The sequence below is a fragment of the Haemaphysalis longicornis genome, unplaced genomic scaffold, assembly GCF_048455015.1.
Source record: "Haemaphysalis longicornis isolate Haplotype H1 unplaced genomic scaffold, Haemaphysalis longicornis Haplotype H1 scaffold_334, whole genome shotgun sequence".
Taxonomy (NCBI): Eukaryota; Metazoa; Arthropoda; class Arachnida; order Ixodida; family Ixodidae; genus Haemaphysalis; species Haemaphysalis longicornis.
Window position 1 is genome coordinate 100,048 of NW_027526348.1, and position 14,160 is coordinate 114,207.

Sequence of the window (14,160 nt, forward strand, 5' to 3'; positions counted from 1 at the left end):
GTGCCAGCTTTGCTCTTGCCGGTGATCGCGTTACGACGAGCACGGCTTCGCCTCTCTCTGAGGCATCGAATCGGGGTTCTTCTTTCGAAACAGCGGGTGGCTTCTCTCCCACCGCTGAAGTCACAGGATCGTCGCCGACGCTTATGTACGGCGCGTTCCCTATGTGTAGTTCGGCCCCGCTTCGCACGGGGACCTCAACCTTGACCGCAGTGTCGGTCTCTTTGCTCCTCGATCTCTCAGTTACGCACGCGGCGCTAATTTGCCCAGCGAGTTCCCTTTCTCGAACTGGGTCTTCCTGCACAACGAACGTGCAACTACCCGTGTCTTTCGGAAAGACAACGGTTTCCTCGGGCACTCTCCCCGCAATATCGGGTACCCCTTCGTCTAGAGGGTTCGGCCCCGACATCGTGATGGCATCCACAACCGGGATGTTATCTCCATCCTCAAGTTCTGCATCACCTGTAGGATCATCGTCCTTCCAGGTCTGAAGTGCTGCACTTTCGCACAATTCTGGAGGCGTTACCTCCTTGCGGATCGCGGATGAATCCGCCTCTTTGCTTCTAGAGATATCCGGGCTTTCCTTTATCGTTTCAGGGTTAGCACTTAGGCCACTATACCCTTCTCTCGCATTTTCCTCATCTGATGAGGATTCCACCTTCAACCGTTGTATCTCGAGTCGCCTTTTTAGAATCTCGAGTTCAGCTTTGCGTGCTTTCTCTTCGCGCTCCGCTTTAACTCGCTCCCTTTCGGCCTCTCCCTGGCGGGCTTTCTCTTCTCGCTCCGCTTTCTCTCGCTCCAACTGAAGTTGCCTCTGAAATTCTTTCTCTCTTTCTATTTCAGCCCTCTCGGCCTCTTCTCGTGCTGCCTGTCTTGCTCTCTCAGCCTCTTCTCGGGCTTTTTCTGCCTCTTCTCGCGCTGCCTGCCTTGCTCTCTCAGCTTTCTCGTTTTCTTCTTTTTCTTTCTGCGCAACCCACTTTCGTAGTTCGGCCCCTGACAGGCCCAGCTGACAGCCCAACGCTACGATTTTCTCTAAATCCATGATTGCAAATGTATCGCAATCTAACCACAATACTCTAGCCTCTAGCTAGGTATATCTACACAAAGAAATGTTAACGAGAGCACCAACTTATGAAGGCAGTAGCAACCTATGCCAAAAAAGTTCCAGGCTCTTTCTCTTCCCTACCGCTCACATCAGACGTCCTGTCGCGGACGCCAGAAATTGTCACCCGTTTCCTTTAAATTAGGGTGCACTGTCAGAAGATATGGGGAGTCGACTCAAGAGAGCCAACAAACCCCACCGAATCTACAGGGCACAGGTGACAAAGGGGGTGGCCGTCTGATGTGCGGCTTTCGCCGACTAGAGCGGCAAGAATGAGCAAGAGCCTTGAACGAAAAACAGCACAAAGACTTATATTTAGACAGGCAAGTTACAAACACAAGCACGAGGTAACAGATCGATAATGACAGACAACGCAGTTGGAATTCTAATACAATAAACAGTTCAATTAGACAAATTGATACAAACAGGAGCGTTAACAAATGAAGATTACGAATCGGAGCAGTTAACTAAAAAGAAACGAACAGTTCGATGCTTATGAGAGACAGAGTCCCAGCATATTCACCGACCGGGCCGGACGATGCACCGCTGTCGGAGGCGAGTCGGCTACCTGGGAAGCGTGGCTTCGCTGTAGGCCAGGCCGTCCGAGACGATCACGGTCATTCGAGGCCCGGGAGCACGTTGGAGTCCTCCAGGGCGCGGGTCACCGATGGTGTGATGTACAAACTGGCAGGTGCAGTTGTCAATCACGACGTCCAAACGTAGCTGGCTTGCTTAGGCGCGGCTCCTCCTTTTATAGCCGTGCCGGCGCGGAGGGGGAGAGCACAACACACAGCGCGCCCGCCGCCGTCAGCGAATAACTTCACTCTTCTCCCTTCTAGAATCATCGCCGCTCTTTAGCACTGGCAAGGCCACGCGCACCTCCTCGAAAGTACTGGAAGCTTCGACGAAACCCGAGCGGCGGGGGTTTTATTTTTGTTGTTTTCTGGCCAGCCAGCCGGCGTAAGATCGTGTTACCGCCTCTTCGTTCGAGAAGCCTCCAGCCTTGTCTCGGGCGAATAGAACCGAGTGTAAGAAGAATTAGGCGCTGTACAATAAAATGAAAAATTTATACGGTACTTTTAGACGTCGTACGCTCGAGTTTGTGACACCCCCCTTAAGTTACCTGAACAAAAAGAAAGACAATAGCCTGCTGACCTTATAATGATATCTACCGGGACAGCAAACAAATCCTCAGTGACACCAAATACTGGTGTTTTTTTAAACCGCAGCTGTACTCGAGCTATGAAGCACACTGTAATAGAGGGCTATGGATTAATTTTGATTACTTCAGGATCTCAAATGCCCAAAGACGTCTCGACCCACAGGCGTTTTAGGCCCCGTCACAACACACAGCTGGCACGGCCGACGCCACGCAGGAGGATGAAACCGTTTTTCAAGAAAGGCATGCTATAAACTCATTAAATATTCACTCGCTAAGTGTTCGCCAAAATGCATACGCAAGTTATAAAGGCATGCTGTTGCAACAAGAATAGGAGTGTGCCACACAATTCTTATCTTACTACGTATGTGTCTAGCACTTGTGTCTGAAACTTAAAACATACTGCAGCAGTGAGTGGATTGCATTGTACACATCCCTAGAAGTGCTGACAGAAAGTGTGATAAGTCCTTTGCCTTGATCAAGTGCCTTGTTATAACGTGCCTTGTCATGAGAAACAAAACAGGCAAATAGTGTCATGAAAATGAGCTCTAGTTGATAAGTTATGACCGCAGTGTGAAGTTTGAGCACGAGCAGGTGAGAACTGGTGGCAGGAAGAGGAGACAGTAAGCATAATGGCTGCATTTGCCAGAGCCCACTGCACAGCTCCTAAATGTGTAAGGGTTCAATTCCCCACACAAATTTAAACCTCAAAGTGGGGGATGGTCATGCAACTTCGCACCCTTGAGAAAGCCAGATATGGGAGCTCTGTTTCTTGTAACACAGTGTCCATCTTGGACAAAAACTTTCAGGGAAAAGGGAGTATATGGAACCTGAACATGGCATTCTACACAGACTAGAGATTACGACCGTGGCAGAAAAGCAGGCCTTACCTCCGAGGCTTGCCCATGATTCGCCGAATCTTGCACCACTGAACCCTCGTCAGCTTTCTTGTCTTGAGCAGAGGAAAGGACTGCTTCAGGTAGCCACAGAACTCGTTGTCTCCCAGGAACAGGGGCCTTGGGGAACAGAGAAACACCAAACACTCAGAGTCACACCAAAAGGTGACATGAACTCTTCACATAAACTTACCACAAGGGTTCACAAACACTGAACAGAGATAGAAAATGAAATGTGTACAAGAAACAGAGCATGCAAGCTGCTTTTTTGCCCCAATGCTATTGCCATAGCTTAGCTCTTTCGTTACTGTGTCTATTATTTTAAAATCATCCATATTGATTGAAAATTTCAATGCCCCTTTTCATATCATTCAAGGCACTTACTTCTAAGACAAGCAAGGCCATTTGACAACAAGCTCAAGGAGTGCCCTTTCAAAATTAGGTTCCCTTTTAACTCTTCAAAAAAAAAACTTGATTTTTGATGGAAATTTGTATCTTCTGAGGGCAAAAGTTGGGCATGACCATTGCACGCTGCTGGTTATGAAAAAAAACAAAAAACAATGTGTACTGCTTGCAAAAACAGAGCACCAGTGTGAAGATTTTATCAGGGCATCAATGGTGAATCAATACACAATTTTCAATTGTCGGATTTCTGAATTGACAGTAATAACTTGTGAAATCAGCTGAAAATATCACAAAGTGTGTATTTACAAAGAAAAGCTTTGATTTCAGGCAGTATTATTGCCGTTGTGCACACCGTTGAAGGTCCTATGGTAGTCTTATATACCACAGGTCCATTCGCAATCACTTGACGGTTTTGGTTCTGTTTCTGCGTTGCATTGAACAGATGGCGCCTTCATCACCTGCTACTCCCTCGGAAAAAGAAAAAAAGATGCCACCATAATATCAAATTTCCCTGTTTATGTAAGAACTCCATAATCGCAACGTGTGCAACAACAACTGCATTAGAAAAGCAGTACTCGGCACCAATGCCCTCTATGCCAGCTCTGGTAGTTACACATTCTCTTACAGCGAAGCTGCGTAATGGTAACCCCCCAGTTTTCATTCCGGTAAAGCCACTTTACTTGGCACTGCTTCTTCGCACCCCCCCCCCCCCCCCCCCCCCCTGCCACCGTGAACGCCTTTTTCACAAGCTTTATACTCGCCGCGAGTGATATCTCTCTTACAAAATGCGCAATTAGCTGACAACAGCGCTAGCGCAGTTATCAGCAGCGGCACTTCTACGTCGGTATGGGATGCACGCGTCATTTGCTCGGAGGAAGGAGAGAGGGAAACGAGCAAAAATTGAAGCAGCGTTAGCATGCACAGACGTTCCAATAGGCGCGAAAACAGAACAAGGCCGTTTCTGGTCAGCCACCACCGTCGCCGCCTAAGTTCAAGCTCATCGAGTAGCTGTGAATACTTCCCAGATGAAACACATCTTGTCCACTTGGAACGCTGACATGAGCCAGCATTTCCTGTTAAGCTTGAAGGGCTTTCGGAGCGACATTTCCGCTCGTGTCTTTCACATCTGAGCACGCGCACATCACTGTTGCCAATTTATGCACGCATGGGGGGGGGGCGGGGGGCGGGGGGGACTGCACGCGCAGCTCATGGGCTTTATGCCCTAGCAATGACAATCCAGTTGTACTGGTGGGAGATTTAAACGCCAATATCTCATGGCCCAATGTGACCTGTGTGCTGCTGTCCTCCATGGTTGAGTGGTTTGGGTAGGTGTGTTTAGACAAAAAGATGCCTATAGGCAGAAGGGAGACAGAGAGCCCCTTGATTGTCCCCTAGCATAAAACTGTAATCTGTCCATGTTTCATTCAGCTACATAGCTAGGAAGTATGCTCAAATGAAAATTGCACACAAACGTGGTCTGGTTCGTGTGCTCTCTGGACTGCACCCAACTTCGCCTGTCATCCTTCTTCCCATCCTTCTCCACTGAATTTTTCTAATGTAACGAAGCTACTAAAGTCCAATTGCTTAGTCCCATTAGTCAATGTCACCTGGTTCCATTCAGGATTTTACCTGCTTTCAGTCAGATGCCAACAAGCTAGATGTTGGCCAGCCTTCTTAGGTGCAAAATTGGTGCACTGTGTACTGCTTTTACCTTACATAATGACTGTTAAAAGGGCCACGTAGACAAAATTCCACCGGGTTTAATTTTAAAAACAAGCTTTAGATAACTAAAGGCCCAAAAGACGTTTTTCAGCCTAAAAGGTAAGAAACATTAAAAAACTTTTGTGCCACACAACGTCAGTGCAGTTATGAGCAGTTATGAGCTCGTCATCTGTACATTACACTTAAGTGGTATGATCACATGGAACTATTGACACCTCTATCATAGCAGAGTCGAGTTTCTTGGTGGCTTAGATAAGTGGCTGCAAATCGCACAAGCAAGTCCGTGACATAACAAGGTCCACGTGAGAAAGTGGCTGGTGAATCGTCACTGGTTCATGTTTTCTTTTATATCTAGACTACCTGTTTGAAGTTTGCATTAAAACTGACACAGTTGTTATTGGAACAAAACAGTCTTTTTAGTGACCCAAACTCGCATTTTGTCTTCATGATCCCTTTTTGGTTACTTCACAGACTAACCACCAAACAACGAAAAACTGCCATTACATCTAAAAAAATTGTAGTATGGTTGAATTCCTGTTTAGTGTGAAATATAGGGTGCGAGTAACCAGCAATCACAAGCCATTCTAAAACGACAAAATGACTGAACGTGGGAACTTACTGGTCGATGTTCGAGTAGAACCACTCGTAACAGACCCATCTGTGTGCTTTTGGTAGCTTCAGGAGATTCCGTAGCCGTATGCCAACCTTTTGGATTACTCGCTTGTCTGGCAACACCGCTGGAGCCATCTGCGAAGATGATGATTGAAAACACAAGATTCACATGACACCCCAGGACAGCTCAGCAGCTTGCTAATTAATGTGCCTGGCCTCCAAAAAAGCCACGTTTGAGTATTGCAGTTCGTACTGAGCCATAGCCTTACTCATAGTGAGCCTGGAACAGATCAAAGTAAAGCAAGATTCTTTGCAACTACACCAGCACTGTTCCCATGCCCCGGGATCTTTGACAACAAAGAACTTAGTAACTTAACTGGCATAACTGGAAAAAGAAACTGAGATAGTTAAAAGTGTAGCCAAGCCACTTTGCGAAACAATACACTGCACAAGGGGTGCAAGGCTTCATGAATACCAAGTTTTCAAGCACCCAGTATGGCAAGCTGTACCTGTGACATTAGGAGTGGCACAATATAGCACCTACAGTCACGGCCATCGCTGGTAAATTGAACACACGACGATGGCAAAACGCAAATTTTGGCAGACACGTGCCTAAAGTTTGCACCTGCGTCAACTGTATTCACAAAAGGAAGGTCGCAGTTAATGCGAGTGATGCACTTTATATGTTTTAAGGCTAATGCATAAAACAGATCGGCAAAAGAAGGATCTCGATCCCCCCTTCTTTTAAAAGTCAAAAACCGTCTTGAAACAGACTACTGTGACCCAAAACAAGGGAAAGACTCCCAAAGGTGAACGTGTACTCTTTTGTTTCCGCAACTTTTGAATAGTTCGCTTTCAGCAATCTTTGCTCACCTGGCTAGCTACCCAAAGGTTGCATTCACTCAACGTCATCCAAGAAGAGCGTGCCAGCAAAAGGCCCATAAAATCACTGATTATGCAACACTAAGGCCAACCAGGTCACTGACAGCCCAAAGTGAGAGGCCCGGTGGAACAGAAGTGCAGACTACGCACTCCTTGCGAAGACAAGCCAGGAAAGAAGTGCTGCACTCAGCTGTGCAACAAAACTGCACAAAATGGCACTAAAGAAAACTAGGCTGAAAGTGGACAAAAACATAGGGTGCAACTATTATTTATGACTTGCGGCAATGGACCAAAAAGTTGTGCCAAGTGCAGCCTGACGATAGTCTTAGTCATCCCCAATGCAACAGCCGATACTTCTCCGCCACATACAACACTTTTCTTGCAATTCTATTTACTGCTCCTAGATTGTTTACAAGCCCCAATCCATATTCCGCATGTTTATTTTATGCCTCACCATACTGTTGTGATGTCTTTTCACCTTTCTGCAATATACAGTTGAACCTGGTTATAACGAACACTGATATAGCGAATTATCGGCCATAGCAAACTAAATACGAACTTTGGTTGGTCCCGCTTTATTTCAATGACACTTCTTTTATAACGAAAGTGAAACTGTGAGAGCCACACGCACCATCGGATATAACAAAGAAATATTTGACCAGTAAGCTGAGCAGCTACTTGGAAAAACTCGTGCCGTTTGAAACTGCACAAATAAAAAAGGCCATCTTGTTCGTGGACACTGTGGAAAACTTCATCCTGCTCAGCGCTGTGAATAGCCACCAGACAAAGATCACATGCTTCTTCAAAATAATAACAATGCAGGCCTGTTTTGTCAAATGAACTTCGTTCTATTGTAATTTCCCATTTCATGTTCTGGTTCACTGAGCTTGAAATGCCACAAGGAGAAAGGTAGGGGTTACCTTGTTTATAGTACATTCGAAGATTATTATAATGCGTTTTCGTATCAAGGACTTTTGCGGGAGCCAGATTACCAACTGGTTTGAGCAGATTTTTAGCTCTACTGTTACAACGAATATCAATTATAACAAACTAAATTACTGTCCCAACACTACTTCGATATAACGACGTTCGACTGTACTGCATGCGTCTTGATTAGCATGAAGTTGATTGCATGCCTGTGGCTCCCCATGCGATACTGCGGAGAGGGGAGACAGCCTGGCCGGAGCAAATCCCTCTACATGGACGGGCACAGATTGGGCAGTGCAATGCCACTCCAAGAGCCACGCACAATAGTGGGGTCAGAATGAAAGGGCTATGTAGCAGGACAAGGAAACAAGCAGCACCCAAAGGCTGGTACTAAGAGCATGATTTCCGCTAAACAGTGATGTGAAGAATCGCACGAGATAAACTACACAGTGCAGCCACAAACTAGAGCTCAAGGTTACACTTCACTGCCCGTTCAAAACACCTTCAATCTGATTATGGGGTTTAACACGGCAAAGCAACACCGGGGCTACGAGGGGCACCGTAGTGAAGCGCTCCGGATCAATTTTGATGACCTTGGGAAACATGCGCCGATTTCTCGAAGCACGGGCATTTTTGCTTTTCACCTCCATCAGAAAAGCTGCTATCGCGGCCAGGATCAAAGCCGTGTCCTTTGGGCTCAGCAGCACAATGACTCAGCCATTCAGCCACTGTGGCAGATTCAAGACTTCCCTTCCCTGTCCTTTTAAACCACATTCAATTTAATAAATGGCCTGATTTGCAAAGTTATAATTGCATGGGTACTCTCTGTTCTGTCATCGGTGCCGCGGTTTGCTGCACACGCCCTTATCGAAAAAAATAATATTATAAGTTTAATGACAGCTGGAAAGATCTTCTACTCATTAATGCGACACAGCATACGAGATTTCTTTCTCTTCTTTATTTTTTTGAACCACAGCACCTGCTACCATTATTTGGCTTGCTATAAAAAAAAAAACGCTATGGGCTTTACTAAGATGCATTGTTTTCCGTAGCAATATAGATACTATTTACACGAAATCGAGTCAGGTGAGAAGTTACTTCAGTTAAGCTGAAACACAAGCCAGCAAGCAAATGCTCCCATGAAAAGTCAATAGAGGCCGCAATGTCATATCGTAAGTTGATAGTAAGCGCCTGTGTCGTTCCCTTTCTCGTCCCTGTGAAAAATTTTTGCGCTAAGTTTCACTCATGGAAATTGCGAACCAACTAGCTCGTCTCTCCATTTTACGTCATATCTCAGCACAAGTGACCAAGTCCCTTGCACATAAATGGTAGCATGTTTGAAAACAGTAGTGCAATCTTTCTTTAAAACTAGGCCCCTTCTACGATTTCCTTTCCCGAACATCGCTACATGAAACACATTTCAAAAGCTAGCGCCATTTGCTAGTAAGTTGGCTTCTGTAAATTAATTAGCGTCACACCAACCTTAATATAATATAAAGAAGCTTTGTTCCAGCCCAAGGAGTTTCAAGGAGATTTGGAAGGTTTTGTTAGAAAACCACGAGTATTCAAGGAATTCAAAACATTGTGCCTACCTGGGCGCGATACGTTACTTTTTCTACATAGGAAACAAACAGGTGCTGCCGTCTCTTCATAGAGGTCAAACTGTCACGGTGAAAAGTCCCATCATGTTGATCACTGCTGATAACAATGTTGAAATGTGCTGACCATTGCGCAATGCCACGCCTGCATGCTACTGAGAAATGTATATAACCAGTTTGTGCAAACATCCCAATAGCTGTACATATCTACATCACCAGCTCTTCAAATGGAGATTTATGATACAGGCGTGTGTGCAAAAGGTAACTTACAGGCTCCTTTTTTATGCTGCGACCTGGCCTCTTGTCTGGAGTCCATTCCGGATCATCAGTTTTCTGCGGAACCTGAAAAGGAAAGAAACCACGTTTAACATTTTCCATACAGGAAGATGAAATCTTGCCACACGCCTACGGTAAAAGAGGCAATCTAATAACGTGAACTCACCGGGGAAGCAGTACGAGCCGATTTCCGCCCTGACGATCTGGATAGCGTGTACGACGTATCTTCGAAGTCGTTAAATATTCTTCTGTTTCTTTTTCTAATCCGCGGAGGCTGCACAAAAGATGGACTCGTCACACAAAACGCCCGGCATTTCTCTTAAGCACGCAATTAGCAAAGCGCAATCAACGCGAGAACGGAAGAATAAGGTCACCCTCGAATGCGACTCACCCTGGACAGCACCGCCAGATGCTTTTGCGTGTTGTTATTCAGCGCACCTAGCAAGAGAAAAGGGCCTTATGCAGCGGAAAAAGTTTACGCCAGTGTCGCGTTTCACGGCACGCACGCATGCATATCGACATTTCTTCGAAATATCGCGCGCTTGCGAGGGGGGGCCACACAGCCAGGCAGCGGCTGGTTGGCGTCGTATACAAAACATTTGCTACTCACCATCCTTCATACTGAGGAGCGCTGCTGCCGATTCAGCTGAAAATAAGGAAGCACACGTGAACACAGACTTGTTAAATTACCGTACGTGACCATACCTCGACACAAACACAGCTAGCACTTTTTCCGCCAAATTTTCAAAATGCTCCCGAGGCGAATTCAAAATGCCTGCAGCGGGCCCGTGATTAGGCTTACACGAACAGTATTTATTTTTAGGCAGCTAGACACAGCACCAAATGCGGTATAAAAGCAACGAAGTAACCGTCGAAAACCTGCGCCGTCTATCCAGCTTAAAATCGGTGGGCTACACCCTTGCGGTAAGCTGACGATTACAGCGATAAACACCACGGAGGAAATTTCCTACTTTCAAGCGAGTCCGCCATGTCGACGCATTCAAAAAGCGCTACATAAGCGCCGCCAGTGCCGCGAGACACTTCGTTTTTTCACGGAATGCGGAGCTGGCAACGTAGGCAAAACCGAAACCGAAACCTCATTTCAGGTCTGCAGTGATCGCTCGATTCTGTCTGGCCCCTGAGCTAAGACTTTCACTCACTCACTAGGCGTCGGAAAATGCGTGTAGCGAGAATGCGTCGCTTCACAACGAGTTCCGCAGTTTTTATGCAGATTGTCTAAACTTACCTTCAAGTGACAGATCCCTTTTGTTGATGAGCAATGTCGACCAGAACTGTTATAAGCCTTTGAACCTGCATCTTTGTGCTTTTTGGTGCGCGTGAACGAGATTTCACAGCATGTTGGATATTCAGCGTCCCCCTCTACAACGGCGCGTCTTCGAACTAAGGTGTAACCTCTACGCCAGAAACCACAACTGCCACATTTTTTTTTTTTTTGCTTTTAGTATTTTAGAAAACGTTTATTGTTGTTATTTGCGGTACGTTCCCAGCTCGTATAACAGTTGTCTTTCAGAATTAACTTGCGACACCTGCGCCATACCGTAGCATCACTGGCAAAAAATAAAGACAGTGCGCATAAAAATTTTCCCTGGCATTAAACCGTGAGGCACTATATAAATTAGTTACCTGCATGTACACCTTAAGCACACCAATTCAATAAGTACTTGTGGTAATGCCTCAATCATATTTTAGGGAGTTATAATCATGCTTCATCAATTACTCTTCCCTGAGGCCGATTACGCGCAATAAATCAATAGTACAAGATCAAGAAGTGCAGCGGTAGGCCTGCTCGGCAAAAGAAACATATATTTTCTAAAAGACGGGCCCCTCCACGCCCACGTGTCTTTAACTCTTAGCACCTGATGGTGCCGTTCGGTGCTTCGTTCCTCTCACATATTCTGCGACTAGAGGAATAAGCATCAGCGTCAAGAGTTGAAAAGCAGTAGGGCGTATGAAATGCCAACTATTCCAGCGTCGTATCTTGGCTCATTTTACATAAAACGTTGGCGTGAGGATCTTAAGCTGTCACAGATTCATCACGTTCTTTGTGTTACGTATTACATATGTGAACACTCTGTACTCGCTGGGGTGACTAAGCAAAACAAGGGGAAACTTCGAAGGTTGATTCGCTAAGCCAATCTGTCGTTGGGTGCTCTAGAGTCCTCGCTTCCGGAGTATAAAGTGTTGCCACCAGACAATGTTCTCCCACTTAGCTTTATCTGGATATTTACACGCTTTTTGAAGAGCGAAGTGGTCTACATACACATAGCTTTTGAAACCCCCAGACTTTTTTTTATAATTGCGGTTATTCCTGTCTGCGCTTTTATCCCCGGAACCGATTTTCGTTAGAAGTTTCGATGAAGCCACCTCACACCAGTGTCATATATAGCTGGACATTCGGAGTGCTGTGGATTAAGGGGGTACCCTGAAATAAACGCTACGTCACGTAATTGTGCCATTCCTTTGGTTCAGAGATATATTGTCGATACATGCATGTCCCAGGCGCACGTCCCTGTTCTTTGTTTAGTTAGGTCATGTGTTTCTCTTTCTTTTTAAGAATCCTTTCTGGCTCACGCGACGTTCATAATGCATCTTGCTCATAACCGTAGCACTCTACTATCTTTCGCGGGAAAAAAAAATGACGAGTCGACGATTCCTACTAGTTATTTAATAGCCTTTACGGGTGCTTTGACAAGAAGATGATTGAAAGTGACCCAATTTTTAATGCTGCAAAGGAAGCCGCAGAAAAAGATGTTGCTGGGCGGGTTGGCCCTACTTGATGACGTGATTTTAGCCCTAAAAAGACAGGACAAGCGCACTCACACTCGCACTCACTAAAAACACAGGGCAAGCGCACTCAACTGATTTATTGCGGTGGGTTGCAAAGACGAACCGAGCGAACATAAAGACAATAGCACTTATCAGGCTAAGGACAATCGACACCAAAAAACTTATCTCGATCTCGTAAATGGAGATAGACGTGTCGCTGAGATTATCACTTCTCTCTCTTTTTTTTTTCCATATGCCTCTAAAAGTTCCTGAGATTTTCCGTTCCTACTTCCAGCCCGTGTAGCGAGGTTTCGGCGCACGGTAAGGATCCACAATTGGTTAAAACAACGCGAAGCTCTGCAATAGGCGGGTTCTCATAGCCAAAGGTTAGCCTCTGAAGCCTCAAAATTTGAATTTGGTTCCTGCTTCTACTTAGAGCCCCACTTTTGTGACCGACACCCCCCCCCCCCCCCCCCCCCCTCCTTGTCATCCTTCGGTGGCTTTGCTTTCCAGTCACAAGAGGCAGTGGTAATTGCATTCGCTCTGCACCATTTTCGGTCGCCAAGTTTCCAATAAGAATGGGGACGGCTGGGATCGAATTGGCTGGCCTTCAGAGTCGACCCCACAACGCCTCCCCCATTAACAGAGACATCACAGAATGGTCAGACGCCCTAGACAAGCTCTACCAGAAGAAGCAGACTCAAGTTGCCGGCCGACACGAAACCTGACGTCGACCTTCACCTCCTGCACATGCACACCTCAAACTGCACTTCCAAACCTACAGCTGCACTGTATACGAACTTGAAGGCAGAGCTTGAAGTTAGTACGCTCTTTTACGCTCAGGATATGTACCGGGGCACCAACCGCTCTTGCCAACACTTTTTATCTGATTTGCTGCGGCAAAAGAGTTACTCAATTCCTGGCCCTGATGGGCAACAGTCCTGCATGGGAAGAGTTTCCGGAAAGTATCCTTGTCGATGCGTTACTGGGTGCCTGTTGCTCTTTCTGGGCCTTTGTGGGAGCGAGAACACTGAAGCTGGGAAGGATGAACTGACGGTACCTCACGGAGCCACTCATGTATGGTGCAGTTCGCTGCTGCACCCTTCCGCAGTTTGCGGTGACACCCTTCTGGGTGTCATTACCACTGCCGAAGGCGTTGCCGACGCCTGCAGGATATTCCTGAGCACGAAGTATTGGCGTTATACAGCCTTTTCACTTCGTGAACGGGGGCTAATTACGCAAGCGCGTTGAATCTATGTATACCTATAAAGAGAAGTGCCCGGCTGACTGAATGACTGACTCATGCACTGACCAGCTCATCAACGCCCAGCCAAAACTGCTAGAGCTAGAGGCTTGGAATTTCAGAAGTACATTTGTGTCGTGGCGTAGGGGCTCACTAAGGCAAGATTTTTCGAAATTATACCCCTAACCGAGGAAAAGGTTTTTTTTTCCCCGGGGCTTCCCCTCCGAGCCGCAGCAGCGCTGAGGATCTGACCCCGGGGATCTTCAACCGACAAACTCGACTACCGATACAGAAGCTGTAGTTTATTTGCAGTCCAGCGGGCGAATAAGAAATATAGTGTTTGGGTGGAGCCCGAAGACGGCAGGCTCCGCCCGAGCATGAGTTCTAGCTGTTTCCCATGACACACCCATGTATTGGCCTAATTATGCATGTACAACTCCACGGCGAATTTCCCAATTATGACAAGTAATAGATAACTGAGCAAGTTATATACCCATTCGTGTAATTAGTATAGTGACCGAACCGGACATCGCCGGTTACTGCCGCTAGTCTTT

At 46.3% G+C, this 14,160-nt stretch overlaps 1 protein-coding gene across 2 annotated transcripts in view; it reads right to left on the minus strand.

The window, feature by feature from the left end:
* LOC144177902 (protein lin-9 homolog) overlaps positions 1-10,620 on the minus strand; it is a 61,528-nt gene extending 50,908 nt beyond the window's left edge. The window contains exons 1-7 of one of the 2 annotated variants that reach the window (XM_077705489.1): positions 10,548-10,620; positions 10,187-10,222; positions 9,968-10,014; positions 9,743-9,850; positions 9,571-9,642; positions 5,901-6,028; positions 3,149-3,274 (exon numbers count right to left, since the gene is read on the minus strand). In XM_077705489.1, the coding sequence (XP_077561615.1) occupies positions 3,149-3,274; positions 5,901-6,028; positions 9,571-9,642; positions 9,743-9,850; positions 9,968-10,014; positions 10,187-10,222; positions 10,548-10,566 (536 nt within the window). In that variant the 5' untranslated portion in view covers positions 10,567-10,620. Of the gene's footprint in view, positions 1-3,148; positions 3,275-5,900; positions 6,029-9,570; positions 9,643-9,742; positions 9,851-9,967; positions 10,015-10,186; positions 10,223-10,281; positions 10,525-10,547 lie in introns of those variants that run through there. The other variant, XM_077705490.1, reaches the window with a different exon arrangement.
* Between the last annotated feature and the right edge of the window lie 3,540 nt (positions 10,621-14,160).